The sequence below is a fragment of the Salmo trutta genome, chromosome 16 (genome assembly GCF_901001165.1).
Source record: "Salmo trutta chromosome 16, fSalTru1.1, whole genome shotgun sequence".
In the NCBI taxonomy this organism is placed as follows: domain Eukaryota; kingdom Metazoa; phylum Chordata; class Actinopteri; order Salmoniformes; family Salmonidae; genus Salmo; species Salmo trutta.
In genome coordinates, this window is record NC_042972.1 from 56,040,203 (window position 1) to 56,057,497 (window position 17,295).

The 17,295-nt window shown below is 40.8% G+C and overlaps 1 protein-coding gene across 1 annotated transcript in view; it reads left to right on the forward strand.

The window, feature by feature from the left end:
* gli1 (GLI family zinc finger 1) overlaps positions 1-17,295 on the forward strand; it is a 124,819-nt gene that overhangs the window by 64,704 nt on the left and 42,820 nt on the right. Inside the window, exon 2 of the mRNA XM_029695031.1 lies at positions 9,945-10,090. Within this exon, the coding sequence (XP_029550891.1) occupies positions 10,020-10,090 (71 nt within the window). The 5' untranslated portion in view covers positions 9,945-10,019. The remainder of the gene's footprint in view (positions 1-9,944; positions 10,091-17,295) is intronic.

The window sequence follows — 17,295 nt, forward strand, 5'->3', positions numbered from 1 at the left end:
TGGTTAGAGTGTTGGGCCAGTAACCCAAAGGTTGCTAGTTTGAATCCCTGAGCTGACAAGGTGAAAAATCTGTCATTGTGCCCTTGAGCAAGCACTGATGGCTGACCCTGGCCATAACCCCACTCTCTGAAGGGTGTCTCAGGGGGAGTAGGGATATGCAAGAAAACATATGACAAATATGAGCACCCACCAAATGATTATTACACACACACATCTCTATAAATCTTAACTCTATATACAGGCAAGTTGTCCCGCTGTAACATAATTTTCTGTCACATACTCCGACACACACACATGCACAACCATTGAAATTTCATTCACACCCCCACCCTGTCATACGCACACTCTCTGGCGTAGACATATGCTAAATACCCTTACAAAAATAAACATGAAAAAATACGTGTCGTTTTCAGACACGTGTGCAGTTTCACATGACTCAGACATGTGATTTCCCAACATTTCACATGTGATACTCTCAGTTTCATATGTGTGCTTTTGTGACCAGCAGGATTAGAACTCAAGTCTCCCAAGGGAGAAGCCAATGTCTCCCAATGTATATTTATTATAAATTTGTCTCAATCTCAGAAAATTGACTGTTCAATTCAAAGTAAGGCTGTCAAATGTGAAAAATAAATACATAATCAAGTCACGGTTAATCACACATTTTATTTCTTTTTTATTTAACCTTCATTTAACAAATGCAGAATTTGCTGAAATTGCTGAAATTTAAGAATATTGACGTCTTGATTTTGTCCAAAGTAGTGCAAAATCAGGTGAATTGATAAAGCTTTAACCTCAATGTCAATTTGTTTTGACATTGCATTGTTGTTGTTAGCTGTATATATTATGTAAAAGTATCTGTTTACATTCATTCCAGTAGCAAACACATTCACACATTTTCAAATACATTAAAATCCCTTTTAGGTCTGCAGCAAAAACCAATGGACAGCTAACAATAACAGAAGCTAAAAATAGCTAGCTAGGACAAAATGGAAGGCTAGCTATCACACACACACCAAAATGACCAGAAAACTCAACAGTTTTGTTGAACATGTTATCTCTAGATTTTGAAAACGTAACCATGCATATAAACCGGAAAAAAGCATAAAAAATAAGGAGACATGGAGAGCTAGACAATTTCTCTCTTCTTTTCACTGGGCTTCATCCAACGGTCACGGACAAATGTACAAAGAAGAGAGGCCCGCGCCTGCAGAAGTAACACTCCGAATGCCTCTCCCTAGTAGTACCACTAAGTATACAGTGAATGTATATCAATGCAACACCGTGGAGGACTACAGTAGTATAGGAGTGAATGGTTCAGAAATAAGAAATCATTATTTTTAATTCACTCTAATTATTATACTCAGGTAGGCTAAGTAACCATTTTACAAAATGGAATTACTGTATTTGCTATTCCACATGTGGAAACATTGCTACTGCAACATGTTAACACCAACTTTTCACATGTGATGAGAATAACGCTATTTCACCCCCACATGTGAAAATGCAATTCCACATGTGAGAATTGTGATTTTCAAATGTTAATGTTTGTCAAACGTGAACTTGCAATTCCACATGTGAAAGTTTTCGTACATGTGAAACTGCAAATGTGAAACTGGCATGCGTCTTGTTGATATTAGCCATCTGTTTACAGTGAAAGGCAAGATGTGTTGCTCTGTTCTGGGCCAGCAGCAGATTTTTCTATGCTCTTATTTGCAGCTCCTGACCATATAACCAGGCAATAGTCAAGATGTGATAAAAACCAGAGCCTGCAGGACTTGTTTGGTCAAATATGGTGTTAAAAAAGCAGAGCATCTTTATCACAAACAGACCTCTTCCCATCTTTACAACAATTGAATCAATATGGCTTGACTATGACCATTTACAATCTAATGTAACACCAAGAAGTTTAGTTTCCTCAACTTGCTCAACAGCCACATCATTCATTACCAGATTCAGCTGAGGTCTAGAACTTAGGGAATGATTTTAACCAAATGCAATGCTTTTAGTTCTAGTTCAGGACTAGTTTATTACTAGCCACCCATTCCAAAACTGACTGCAACTCTTTGTTTTAGGGTTGCAGTGATTTCACTAGCTGTGGTTGCTTCTGTGTATCATGTTGAATCATTAGTGCACATAGAAACAGAAGCTTTGTTTAAGGCTAGTGGTAGATCATTAGTAAAAATAGAGAACAGTAAAGGACCAAGACAGCTGCCTTGCAGAATACCACACTTTGTATGCTTTACGTTAGATAAGCTTCAATTAAAGAAGACCCTCTCAACCCATGATATGGTAGAGGATGTAAAGCCATAACACACGTTTTTCCAATAACAGATTATGGTCAATAATATCAAAGGCTGCAATCCCACAATTTTCTTTTTATCGATTTCTTTCTGCCAATTATCAGTAATTTGTGTCAGTGCAGTACATGTTGAGTGCCCTTCTCTATAAGGATGCTGAAAGTATGTTGTTCATTTGTAATTGAATGTAATTTGTTCACAGAGAAATAGCATTGTATCTGGTCAAACAATTATTTTCAAAAGTTTGCTAAGAGCCTGCAGCAAGCTGTTTGGTTGGCTATTAGAACCAATAAAGGGCACTTTACCATTCTTGGGTAGCGTAATCAGGGCTGTAACTAGGGTTTGAGTTTTAGTGTGGTCCGGAAGGGTGTGGTCCCAGGAATTGTCCTTTATATAATAATTTTTTTTAAAAAACGTTAAAATGCTGTTTGGAGAACAGCAAAAACAAGCAAAAATGACCCCATCCATTATCACCTTGACTGCTGTAGGTTCATTCACATCAGTCCATCTACAAACACATAGCCTATTAGCTATACAATGGTAATGTTATACCCCTGAAAGGGGGGAAATATGGGAAATCATTCACACTGACACGTAGCATTAGCGACTGTTCAGTCAGTTGTAATGATGAATTGCATGAAATCATCAACTCTTTACATAGATATCTCTTTTCTTAAATTACATAGCGTTCACATTTGTATTCCTAGGCATTACTAATCAAGCTCCGAACAAACAGACATCAATGGAGCACACAGATGATCGTATTATCCCATTCACGTGAATTATTCGAATATTATTTACGATTCTGCATTAATATCAGTGATGTAGTGATAAAAAAAGGTGGTTAATGGGTAAACCATAAACTCTAGAGGGTGATCGAGATATGACAAACAATCACGGATATAAACAAAACGTATTAGATTTGGATTGCATTTTAATGTAGGCCTAGGGCGTTATGGAAGACAGGCCATGTTGAGATGTTCATATTGAAACATCGTATTTTTTGAAGTTCCTAATTTTGTTTGATAAGATTAGTACAGATTTTCTTCGGGCCCCGACCCCAAGTTTGGGAACCACTGTATTAACCTCTCTCTTTGATTGCTTCCTCTCTCTCTGTCTCCTCTGCTTCCTCTTGCATGCATCGCAGCCTGCCTCAGACTCACCACTGAGCGCCACATCACTGTCTGTCTCAGTAGCCTACTCTCTGTAAAGCAGTTATTATGAGAACTTAGTAGCCTATTTTTTGCTCCTGCTGAGGTAGGCTCCATTTAACGTTAGCTTCTTACGTCATCCTTCTAGCTGGCTAAGTAAAACTAGCCAGAGCCCTTCAACGTTACTGCTAGCCACCAGTTGTGCACTGATTCTCTAATAGAATGTTTTTGGTTGTTTGGGATGTCTACAGACATGGCAGAAGTCGCAGGACGGTTTTAAAATTGCCTTTTGTCCGGCATCTATCGCTAAACACAGTCATCAGTGTCTCTAGTTGGTTATTGGAGCTGACTCCGACCTGGGGTAGTTCGTTTCACATCTCAGGCCCTCGGACTGTGCCGCGAGAAGGCGGAGTTAGCCGTTTGAGAAAGTGGTTAATGTGCTGCTAAAAGGTCAAATCTGGGGACGCAAGCAAATCAAGAATATAAGCATTCTGAGCTTTGATCAACGCTTTGAGCTATATTCAGATGTTGACCCATAATTGATTTTCTTTATTGTATACAAAATATATATTTGTATTATTATATTTTATTAAAAAAAAATATATATTACGTAGGTCCGGACCTCGGTGTCCTCATACCTTCAGGCTCTGATCAGGCCCTACACCCAAACAAGGGCACTGCGTTCATCCACCTCTGGCCTGCTGGCCCCCCTACCTCTGAGGAAGCACGGTTCCCGCTCAGCCCAGTCCAAACTGTTCGCTGCTCTGGCACCCCAATGGTGGAACAAGCTCCCTCACGACGCCAGGACAGCGGAGTCAATCACCACCTTCCGGAGACACCTGAAACCCCACCTCTTTAAGGAATACCTGGGATAGGATAAAGTAATCCTTCTAACCCCCCCCCCCCTTAAAAGATTTAGATGCACTATTGTAAAGTGGTTGTTCCACTGGATATCATAAGGTGAATGCACCAATTTGTAAGTCGCTCTGGATAAGAGCGTCTGCTAAATGACTTAAATGTAATGTAATGTAATACTGCATGTACAGTAGTTAGGGCACTGAGCGGAATGAATTTATGTCTAAGGACAAAGGCTCAGATTAAAGATATGAGAAACAGGAGTGGCAATATAGTCCAATACCATCCTCAGCAGCTTTCCATCTAAGTTGTCAATGTCAGGTGGTTTCTTATTATTGATGGACAACAATAATTGTTCCACCTCTGCCACACTAACTTTACAGAATTCAAAATTACAATGTTTTTATTTCATTATTTGGTCTTGTATGCATGAATACGATGGCTCACAGTTTTTTGAGTTTGATTACTTTGCCAATGAAATATTAAAATATGTGGCAATATCAAAAGGTTTTGTGATGATTGAGCCTTCTAATTCAATGAAAGATGGCGTTGAATTAGTCTTTCTGCCCATACTTTTATTTAAAGTACTCCAAGGCTTTATTCCATCATACTTTATATAATTTATCTTAGTTTAATAATAGCTTTCTTCTTTTGTCAGTCACATAATTTCTGTTTGCCAATCAGCCAGACTTTAGCCACTCCTTTTGCTTCTAGATGCTCCTTCTCACAGACATCAGACCAGCAACTATTTTTCACATCTTCAACAAAGGAATCATTTCAAAACTTTTGTATGATCTCTTATATACTATTTTAGTCCCAGCCTTTGGAACTTTTGTTTTTCTGGATATAACCATTACACTACGGTCACTATATCCAATGGGTATGGATACATTGGTAAAAATGTGATCAATACACGTGGATGATGTAGGTCCTGCGCTATTTGTAAATACTCTGGTAGGTTGATTGCAACACCCCTAAAGAAGAGCCCCCCCCCCCCCATAGGCATCCCTGTCTCTTCTGTAGTTGTGATATCCTTGTATTGCTACTGCTGTATCATTGAAGGAATGGATCTTAGACAGTTTCAAAGATGGCCAATACATGAATGTCATCCAATGTTAGCACGTTATTGATGTAATATGATCTATTTTTAGGCCTTTCCTAGGTAGCTTATCGGACATAGACATAAGAAGAAGAAAGAAAACACACAAAACATGACAAGAACATGGTTTGCCTAATAGAGTCAGTCAATCGGGCACTTGTGAGTGACAGTTGGTGTATGTGTGTGTGTGATGTTGTGCTTAAGCTACTGACCTGGAAGCTAAGCTCTCTCACTCCTCCTCCCAGTCTTTTGGGAGGGAGAGTGGATAATGAGCCAATGGTAGGGGATGTAAAGCAATGTCCCCACGCTCTCTGGCAGCTTTCATGGCTGGGATAAGTTCTATCCGCCTCTGGCGAACATCTCCCGAGTAGTCCTCGTTAAGGAAGATGTTGGTTCCTCTCAAGTTCTTGGCTCTCTCCAGAACAGCCATCTTGTCCTTAAACCTCAGGAATTTGACCACTATCGTCCTGGGTCTGTTACTTGGGCTGGTTGCAGCTTTTCAGTGATCATTTTTCTTGATTTCTCCTCAGACTTGGCCCAGTTCTCATGTGAAGACTCTGGTATGCCATCCACAACAATGTTATTCCTCCTGGATTGTCCCTCTAGATAGTCTGTTTTCCAAGTCATTGTTAATAATGATTCACATTATTGATGTCCTCTCGCGTGGACTTACAGTTTGCTGTCATCTTGCTGAAAGTCTCTTTCAGGACATCCACCTGTGCCAGGGGGAACTGCAAACTGTTCTTAAGGTCTTGGATCTCTCTGGTCAGATTGTCCATTCTTTTGTTAGTTGAGTCCATCAGTATTTGGACAAAAGCTCTTGAAGCTATTTTGAGAGGGACTGGGTGAAGAAGGGAAGAGAGAGACAGAAGGGAGATAAGTGGGAGAAAGAGAGAGTAGAAGAGAGAGAGGGATGGAAAGAGAGGAGGGGAGAGAGGGCGAGAGGATGGAGGGTGTGAAAGAAGATGGAGGGATAGAGAAGAGGCGATAGAGAGAACGAGACAGAGGGAGAAAAAGAGAAGAGAGGGAGGGAGAGAGCGAGAAGAGCGAGATGGGGAAAGGGGGATTAGAGAAGAGAGAGACCCATTGACAAATGTTGACATAAGCATCAATTGTTTGATGCTCATCTTTTCACATTGACTGCAATGTTTATTTATTTTATTTCACCTTTATTTACCAGGTAGGCCAGATGAGAACAAGTTCTCATTTACAACTGCGACCTGGCCAAGATAAAGCAAAGCACTGCGACAAAAACATCAACACAGAGTTACACATGGGATAAACAAACGTACACTCAATAACACAAATAGAAAAATCTGTATACAGTGTGTGCAAATTAAGTAAGGAGGTAAGGCAATAAATAGGCCATAGTGGTGAAGTAATTACAATTTAGCAATTTACACTGGAGTGATAGATGTGCAGATGAGGATGTGCAGGTAGAAATACTGGTGTGCAAAAGAGCAGAAGAACAAAAACAAATATGGGGATGAGGTAGGTAGTTGGTTGGATGGGCTATTTACAGATGGGCTGTGTACAGCTGCAGCGATCGGTAAGCTGCTCTGACAGCTGACGCTTAAAGTTAGTGAGGGAGATATATAAGTCTCCAACTTCAGTGATTTTTGCAGTTCGTTCCAGTCATTGGCAGCAGAGAACTGGAAGGAAAGGCGGCCAAAGGAGGTGTTGGCTTTGGGGATGACCAGTGAAATATACCTGCTGGAGCATGTGCGATGGGTGGGTGTTGCTATGGTGACCAGTGAGCTGAGATAAGGCGTGGCTATACCTAGCAAAGACTTATAGATGACCTGGAGCCAGTGGGTTTGGTGAGTGGTGGGTAGTATATGGCCTATTTATTGCCTACCTCCTCATGCCTTTTGTACACACTGTATATAGACTTTCTTTTTTTCTACTGTGTCATTGACTTGTTTATTGTGCTATTGGCTTGTTTATTGTTTATTCCATGTTATTCCATGTGTAACTCTGTGTTGTTGTCTGTGTCACACTGCTTTGCTTTATATTGGCCAGGTCACAGTTGTAAATGAGAACTTGTTCTCAACTAGCCTACCTGGTTAAATAAAGGTGAAATAAAAAAATTAAAACATATGGGGCTTTGGTGACAAAACGGATGACACTGTGATAGACTGCATCCAATTTGCTGAGTAGAGTGTTGAAGGCTATTTTGTAAGTCAAGGATCGGTCAAGGATCGGTAGGATAGTCAGTTTGGCAGCATGAGTGAAGGAGGCTTTGTTGCGAAATAGGAAGCCGATTCTAGATTTAATTTTGGATTGGAAATGCTTAATATGAGTCTGGAAGGAGAGTTTACAATCTAGCCAGACACCTAGGTATTTATAGTTGTCCACATATTCTAAGTCAGAACCGTCCAGAGTAGTGATGCTGGTCGGGCGGGCGGGTGTGGGCAGCGATCGGTTGAAGAGCATGCATTTCATTTTACTAGCATTTATGAGCAGTTGGACGCCACGGAAGGAGTGTTGTATGGTGTCGAAGCTCGTTTGGAGGTTTGTTAACACAGTGTCCAAAGAAGGGCCAGAAGTGTACAGAATGGTGTTGTCTGCGTAGAGGTGGATCAGAGAATCACCCACAGCAAGAGCGACATCATTGATATATACAGAGAAAAGAGTCGGCCCGAGAATTGAACCCTGTGGCACCCCCATAGAGACTGCCAGAGGTCCGGACAACAGGCCCTCCGATTTGAGACGCTGAACTCTATCTGAAAAGTAGTTAGTGAACCAGGCGAGGCAGTCATTAGAGAAACCAAGGCTGTTGAGTCTGCCGATAAGAATACGGTGATTGACGGAGTCGAAAGCCTTGGCCAGGTCGATGAAGACGGCTGCACGGTACTGTCTTTTATCGATGGTGGTTATGATATCGTTTACGACCTTAAGCATGGCTGAGGTGCACCCGTGGCCAGCTCGGAAACCAGATTGCATAGCGGAGAAGGTACGGTGAGATTCTAAATGGTCGGTGATCTGTTTGTTCACTTGGTTTTCGAAGACTTTAGAAAGGCAGGGCAGGATGGATATAGGTCTGTAACAGTTTGGGTTTAAAGTGTCTCCCCCAGAACAATGTATTGACATAAGCGTCAATAGATTGACACTCGTCCTTTCCCATTGACTGCAAATGTATTGATAATAAGCTTCAACCCTGTGACACTCATCTTTTCCCATTGACTGCAATGTATTGACATAAGTGTCAATTGGTTGATGCTCATCTTTTTACCATTCGCACCGCCAAGCTTGCTGGGAGCATGGCTAGTTGACATAAGCATCAATCAGTTGATGCCTAACTTTTTGCAAAAACGTAACAGGATACATTTTTGAGGCTGATAATGGGCTGTCCTATGATGGATGGCAGTTCCTCATGTCCTGAAATTCTCTGTTGGCTGACTTTCTACTCTGTGTGTACTGTAATATGTTGTACTAATTGCTGTGTTAAGTGCCTACCAGAGCCTACAGCAATAATAGTAATAGTACCTGGAGTGATGTGGGTGGTTGTAATGAGCAGGTGCTCACTAGCTTTCTGAGGCTAATTGCCCACATACAATTCCACACACACACACACACACACACACACACACACACACACACACACACACACACACACACACACACACACACACACACACACACACACACACACACACACACAGTGCCCAAAACATGCTTGTTGATCTCTTGATTTCTGGTAAGGCTCCATTGTGGCATTCCTCTTCAGTTTGGTGACACAGAGACAGTCCATTGGTTCTGTATACTGCAGCATGCCTCTTTTGGCCTGTGTCTTCAGTTTGGAGACAGACAGAGAGAGATTGGCAGTGTGGCGAGAGCTTAATGCATTAAATCATTGTTTGTGTCCCTAAAGACAGGCTAATCTCTCATAGCCTGTCCAGGCATGTCAATAGTAGGATCACAGGACTTCTTTACCACGCGAACACTTTGGGTGGCATCAGAAAAAGCTCATTTAGACACTCTGTGCCTCGTGTACGGGCAAGACAAGTGTGTTTGTGATTCAGCATGTGTCTACAAGAGAGTGTGTCTATGACAGGGTGGATGTGAATAAAAAGTACAATGGTGTGTGTGTGTGTCTACGCATTCATATTTCAGTTCAGCATGTGTTTTCCAGAACAATGCTATTGCTAGCCTAAGACACATTTCAAGAAGTCATTAGATGGCTGCGGATCCACCCGGTGGTTATAATTCTAGGTTCTAGGTTCTAAGTTCAAATTTTGGTTTTCTGTCGTTGTGTTTCCTAACGGTTTTCCTAACGGTGGTTCTAAGTTCTAAAAGTGATTATTGTGTTTATGTCTCCTAACGGTGGTTCTAAGTTCTAAAAGTGATTATTGTGTTTATGTCTCCTAACGGTGGTTCTAAGTTCTAAAAGTGATTATTGTGTTTATGTCTCCTAACGGTGGTTCTAAGTTCTAAAAGTGATTATTGTGTTAATGTCTCCTAACGGTGGTTCTAAGTTCTAAAAGTGATTGTTGTGTTTATGTCTCCTAACGGTGGTTCTCGTTGTCTTTCCCTCAGGGCGTAAGGCTGCTTGCTGGCTGTCCTGTTCCGTCACAGAACAGAATAGAGCACTGAGCAGAGGACAGAGCCCCAATGCCAGTGGACATGCAGCCACATCAGGGGCTGTACCATTATGAGTCTACACCCAACCAGCCGCCCAGAGGGTAAGATATTTTTTGTGACCAACTTTTTATTTTGGTGTGTATACAAAAAACACATAAACAGAGAATCGAAAGACAGTAGAAAACAAGAACAAGCATACAAGACAAAATGCCAAATAAAAACTAAAAGTGAATAAATTAAGTCAATAATTGTCCTGTCTATCCCATCCAGAGGGTAAGACAACACAACAACACCATCAACAACAACAACTTCAGCCACTCCTCCTTGTCCTTAGTCTAACCAGTCTAACCTAAAACTATCAACACTTTTCTACCATAATCCCTGAACTTTAAATCAAATCTGGTGCACTGGCCAGTACAAGAGACTGTAAAGACACTAACAAACAGGCAGATATGAATGATTTACTCTCGTTCCTGCATATGTACTGTAAAACAATCTGACGACTCTTATTCTACTCACAGACAGACGGCATCCTCTGAGTAGCTAAAAGCCTAAGCTGCAATTGTTTTGGAGATTCTCTCTCTCTCTCTCTCTCTATCTCTCTCTCTCTCGCTAATTACAGGCTGGCCAGACCCCGCTGAGCTCTGCATGACTGCCCTCCCTACCGTACCCTGCTCAGGTTACTCTGATAGCGGGAGAGAGGGATAGAGGGAGATGAAGAGAGAAAGGGAGGGAGGGAGTAAGATGTGGGAAAGAGAGGAGAAAGAGAGAGCAGGAGAGAGAAAAGGGGGACAGGGAGGCAGAGAGAAACAGAGGGAGAAAAATCGGAGGGAGGTGGAGAGAGAGAGTGAAAGAAAAGCTTAATTTACTTCTACCAGATTCGAGAGTAAGAAAGAGGGATAGAGAAAGGGGGAGAGAAAGCAGGAGGAGGAGGAATACACATTGTGGAGAAAGAATTAGAGAGCTGAAAGGGAGACTTAGAAGGTACAGGGATGAATGAAGTCTGCTCTACAGGAGAGGAATATAGGGAGAGAGAAAGAAAGACAGGATGGGAGCGGGAGTGAGAAAGAGAGAGCGAAAGAGAGAGTGTGTGCATGAGTGGAGAAAAGTTCTGAATCCAGAAAGAGAGAGTGAGTGAGAAAAGGGAGTTAAGAACACATTGAAAAGTATGAGAACATTGGAACTTTCCAGCTAGGCTTCCCTAGTCTGTCCAGCTGAGAAGGGAAACCCCCATCTGGGTAGCTAGTAGCTACAGCTATAACAACATTACTGTGAATTTGAGTACATCACCATCTGGTGGGGAGTGGGAAACATCACAACACCTCAGAATTCATTGGTGCAGTATTTCTTGGCTGTTCAGATCAGGGTTTCCCTTGGTTTTTGCCCCAGCACTACACAGCAGATTTATATAATCAAAGATTGATGATGAGATGGTCATTTGAATCAGCTGTTTAGTTTGCACTGGCAATTAAACCGTTTACAGAAAGAATTAGACATGACCCAAACGTAACAGGTATCAGTATTGGTAAACATGAATGTAAACTAAACTTATTGAAACTCAATGCCCTCCTTGCAAAAAATATTTTCAGAATACTCTAAAATATCAGGATATAAAATGAATGTGAAAAACCCCCGGAAATAATGGCAATAGGAAAAAGAAAAAGAATAACTCATTATCTACAACAATTTTTTAAGTGGACCACAAAAAATATCAAATACTTAGGATGCTTAATAAGTGACAACAAGAAACAAATATTTTATTGATGATGCCCAAAAGCCGTGATTGGAGGATATATTGGCAGGGGTTTTGTTAGGCCCGAGACAAAGTCAAAACGTGCCAATATATCCTCCAAACACCGACTTTGAGTGCATTATCATTTTTATACAACGGGTTACCAACATATTCAAATAAGAATTATGTTAATGAATTCATTCATACAATTTCATCCTTCCACAAGATACAGTCCTGACACAAATCTATGGTTGCTACCCAAGCCGGCTGGTCTTTTGGTGGGACAGCTGGAGATCGAATTTCAATACTGAAACAATGTTGCAAATGTCAGAGAGACAGGCAGCAAGGTTTATACAAATGTTCGCTACTGAAAACTAATTGCTAATCTAAAGGAAATGGGAGATAATATCTAGATGCTTTTTACAGTGGAGATCAAGTTCATAAATTGTCTGGCCGGGCAAATGAGACAGTGGATTGCGCTGTCAGATGGAACATAAAATAGGCATTTCAACATCATAGCTTTAGCCGGTGGTAACTTGTGCAATAGACGCCAGCTGGAATGCGGTTTTAACCAATCAGCATCCAGGATTAGACTCACCCGTTGTATAAATAAAGATAACTTCATCCCATTACTCAACAAAATGAATGCTTGAATAAACCTCTTCAGAATTACATGGCTCCCGAAGTTTTTATATTTATTCTCTGTATTACCAATTAGCTCACTGAAGACATTCTTTCAAAAAGTATACTCGGTCATAACATACTTTATATGGGCAAATAAAACTCATAGAATGAAAAGCAAAGTCTGACATCTTCCTAAGTCTGAGGGTGGTTTTAACCTTCCAGACTTGGAATCTGAGGGTGGTTTTAAACTTCCAGACTTGGAATTGTATCAACTCGCCTCCCAGGGCTTTTACTTGTGCCATACACAAAACATTAAGAACACCTTCTCTTTCCATGACAGACTAACCAGGTGAATCCAGGTGAAAGCTATGATCCCTTATTGATGTCACTTGTTAAATCATATTCAATCAGTGTAGATGAAGGGGAGGAGACAGGTTAAAGAAGGATTTTTAAGCCTTGAGACAATTGAGACATGGATTGTGTATGTGTGCCATTCAGAGGATGAGTGGGCAAGACAAAAAAATCTAAGTGCCTTTGAACGGGGTATGGTAGCAGGTGCTAAGCTAACATATGCAATTATTTTAAGATGGTCATACCATGGATTATTTAGCTATTTCATTTGGAATTTTACGAGCCCTTTAGGTATATAAAAAATAGTAAAATATTATTCTAAAAATTATTTTGGCTTTTACTGCTACTGTAGCCCATAGAAATCATTGAATAACACATTCATAAATGGCAACACAGACAGTAAAACAAATGAATCACAATTAAGGTTTTGAAGTGTCTGTCCTATATCTAGGAGATAAGAAAGCTCTGGAAATATACATGTTTTTTGACATTTAACCCTATATTTTGATATTTAACCCTTTATTAATAGTTTGTAGGCCAAACCGTTCAGACGCTGCAGATGTTTTCATGAGAAGACCAATTTTCGGTATGTCTCATGGTCTGACAAACACCACTGTAGCTCTGCCGCCTTCCACCGCAGATGCGGTCGATTGAGACGCAGCCCATGCAAAAAAACCTGATATCTCTATCTTAAACTGACAGATTTTTATGGGGATTTTTTTATTATGTTACTTAGATTGACGCACGGGTGCATCAATAGACTCTTAAGGATTTTAATATAAGGATTTTGAAATGATTTATACTTTTACTTTTGATACTGTTGGTAGTATATTTTAGCAATTCCATTTACTTTTGATACTTAAGTATATTTAAAACCAAATACTTTAACTTTTACTGAAGTAGTATTTTTCTGGGTTACTTTTACTTGAGTCCTTTTCTATTTAGGTATCTTTTCTGTTACTCAAGTATGACAATTGGGTACATTTTCCAACACTGGTATTCAGGACCAAAAGTGAATTGCTTTTCCACATTTTTGCAGTATTACTTCAGTGCCTTGTTACAAACAGGATGCATGTTTTGGAATACAGTATTTTATTCTGTACAAGCTTCCTTCTTTTCACTCTGTCAATTGGGTTAGTATTGTGGAGTAACTACAGTGTTGTTGATCCATCCTCAATTTTCTCCTATTACAGCCGTTAAACTCTGTAACTGTTTTAAAGTCATAATTTGCCTCATGGTGAAATCCCTGAGCGGTTTCCTTCCTCTCTGGAAACTTAGTTAGGAAGGACACCTGTATCTTTGTAGTGACTGGGTGTAGTGATACACCATCCAAAGAGCAATCAACATCTTCACCATTCTCAAAGAGATATTCATTTTCACCTATCTACCAATAGGTGCACTTCTTTGCGAGGCATTGGAAAACTTCCCAGGTCTTTATGGTTGAATCTGTGTTTGAAATTCACTGTTCGATTGATGGACCTTACAGATATTTGTGTGTGTGGAGTACGGAGATGAGGTAATCATGTTAAACACTATTCTTGCACACAGAGTGAGTCCATGCAACGTATGTGACTTGTTAAGCATATTTTACTCCTGAACTTATTTAGGCTTGCCATAACAAAGGGGTTAAATACTTATTGACTCAAGACATTTTAGCTTTTCATTTTTTATTAAATTGTAAAACAAATTGAAAAGCATTATTCCACTGCGACATTATGGGCTATTTTGAATTTTATCCCTTTTAAATTCAGGCTGTAATACAACAAAATGTGGAAAAAGTCAAGGGGTGTGAATACTTTTTGAAGGCAATGTAGTTAAATGCACTAAAGAGGAACAATGGGTACATATTGAAGATAGGTGAAAAGATTCTGGGGATGAGCATGCGTGTCTATTTTCAAAGGATAAAGCTAAGAACATTAACAACTTCTGACCAATGTATTTTCATACATGCAACTTAAAGGTTTCTATTTGAAATCGTTTGGACATCAGAGCAAACTTGAGGGAATCCTATTTGAGTCAGAGAAGGATGTTCATATGATAGGGAAGATATACAAAACCTTGCAGAGTGCATATCCAACTGACAGTCTCTTAGAAAAATATAGAAACTATTGGAACCAAGACTTAAAAATAACTGATATTGGCACAAGATGTAGGGAATGTTGGAACATAACAAACGAAATTACAGTTAACTAAAATGTACTCGTAAAACCTCTTAAGGATCCGGCCCTTTTTTTACATTTTCGTCTAAAATAACATACCCAAATCTAACTGCCTGTAGCTCAGGACCTGAAGCAAGGATATGCATATTCTTGATACCATTTGAAAGGAAACACTTTGAAGTTTGTTCAATTAATGTAGGAGAATATAACACATTAGAGCTGGTAAAAGATAATACAAAGAAAAATACATGCGTTCTTTTGTACCATCATCTTTGAAATGCAAGAGGAAGGCCATAATATACACTGCTCAAAAAAATAAAGGGAACACATAAACAACACAATGTAACTCCAAGTCAATCACACTTCTGTGAAATCAAACTGTCCACTTAGGAAGCAACACTGATTGACAGTAAATTTCACATGCTGTTGTGCAAATGGAATAGACAACAGGTGGAAATAAAGGCAATTAGCAAGACACCCCCAATAAAGGAGTGGTTCTGCAGGTGGGGACCACAGACCACTTCTCAGTTCCTATGCTTCCTGGCTGATGTTTTGGTCACTTTTGAATGCTGGCGGTGCTTTCACTCTAGTGGTAGCATGAGACGGAGTCTACAACCCACACAAGTGGCTCAGGTAGTGCAGCTCATCCAGGATGGCACATCAATGCGAGCTGTGGATAGAAGGTTTGCTGTGTCTGTCAGCGTAGTGTCCAGAGCACGGAGGCGCTACCAGGAGACAGGCCAGTACATCAGGAGACGTGGAGGAGGCCGTAGGAGGGCAACAACCCAGCAGCAGGACCGCTACCTCCGCCTTTGTGCAAGGAGGAGCAGGAGAAGCACTGCCAGAGCCCTGCAAAATGACCTCCAGCAGGCCACAAATGTGCATGTGTCTGCTCAAACGGTCAGAAACAGACTCCATGAGGGTGGTATGAGGGCCCGACGTCCACAGGTGGGGGTTGAGCTTACAGCCCAACACCGTGCAGGACGTTTGGCATTTGCCAGAGAACACCAACATTGGCAAATTCGCCACTGGCGCCCTGTGCTCTTCACAGATGAAAGCAGGTTCACACTGAGCACGTGACAGACGTGACAGTCTGGAGACGCCGTGGAGAACGTTCTGCTGCCTGCAACATCCTCCAGCATGACCGGTTTGGAGGTGGGTCAGTCATGGTGTGGGGTGGCATTTCTTTGGGGGGCCGCACAGCCCTCCATGGGCTCGCCAGAGGTAGCCTGACTGCCATTAGGTACCGAGATGAGATCCTCAGACCCCTTGTGAGACCATATGCTGGTGCGGTTGGCCCTGGGTTCCTCCTAATGCAAGACAATGCTAGACCTCATGTGGCGTGTCAGCAGTTCCTGCAAGAGGAAGGCATTGATGCTATGGACTGGCCCGCCCGTTCCCCAGACCTGAATCCAATTGAGCACATCTGGGACATCATGTCTTGCTCCATCCACCAACGCCACGTTGCACCACAGACTGTCCAGGAGTTGATGGATGCTTTAGTCCAGGTCTGGGAGGAGATCCCTCAGGAGACCATCCGCCACCTCATCAGGAGCATGCCCAGGCGTTGTAGGGAGGTCATACAGGCACGTGGAGGCCACACACACTACTGAGCCTCATTTTGACTTGTTTTAAGGACATTACATCAAAGTTGGATCAGCCTGTAGTGTGGTTTTCCACTTTAATTTTGAGTGTGACTCCAAATCCAGAACTCCATTGGTTGATAAATTGGATTTCCATTGATTAATTTTGTGTGATTTTGTTGTCAGCACATTCAACTATGTAAAGAAAAAAGTATTTAATAAGATAATTTCTTTCATTCAGATCTAGGATGTGTTGTTTAAGTGTTCCCTTTATTTTTTTGAGCAGTATATTATGCCAGCCCAGGCACAGTTTGGATTTTGTCCACTAGATGGCAGCAGTGCAAAGTTTTAGACTGATCCAATGAACCATTTGCATTCCTGTTCAAAATGTTGTATCAAGACTGCCTAAATGTGCATTTTACATTTTCAAGTTCATAACTGTTCATTCTCCTCAAACAATAGCATGGTATTATTTCACTGTAATAGCTACTGTAAATTGGACAGTGCAGTTAGAAGAACAAGAATTTAAGCTTTCTGCCAATATCAGATATGTCTATGTCCTGGGAAATTATCTTGTTACTTACAACCTCATGCTAATCACATTAGCCTACGTTAGCTCAATCCAGTATAAACTAATGCATAGAATGTGTTACACAAGAGACAAAATTCACAAATTCTTTAGCACAACATCAGTGTCATATCTTAAGTGTAAAACTAACGATGACTTAAAAATCCATAACTTCTGGGAATGCTTTTAAGTCCAAAGGTTATGGGTGGGTTTGGGTTAGCTGTCATAAGTATTAAAATCTAAATGTACTTTTAATTAATATGTCTGCATATTTCAAGACATGGCATAT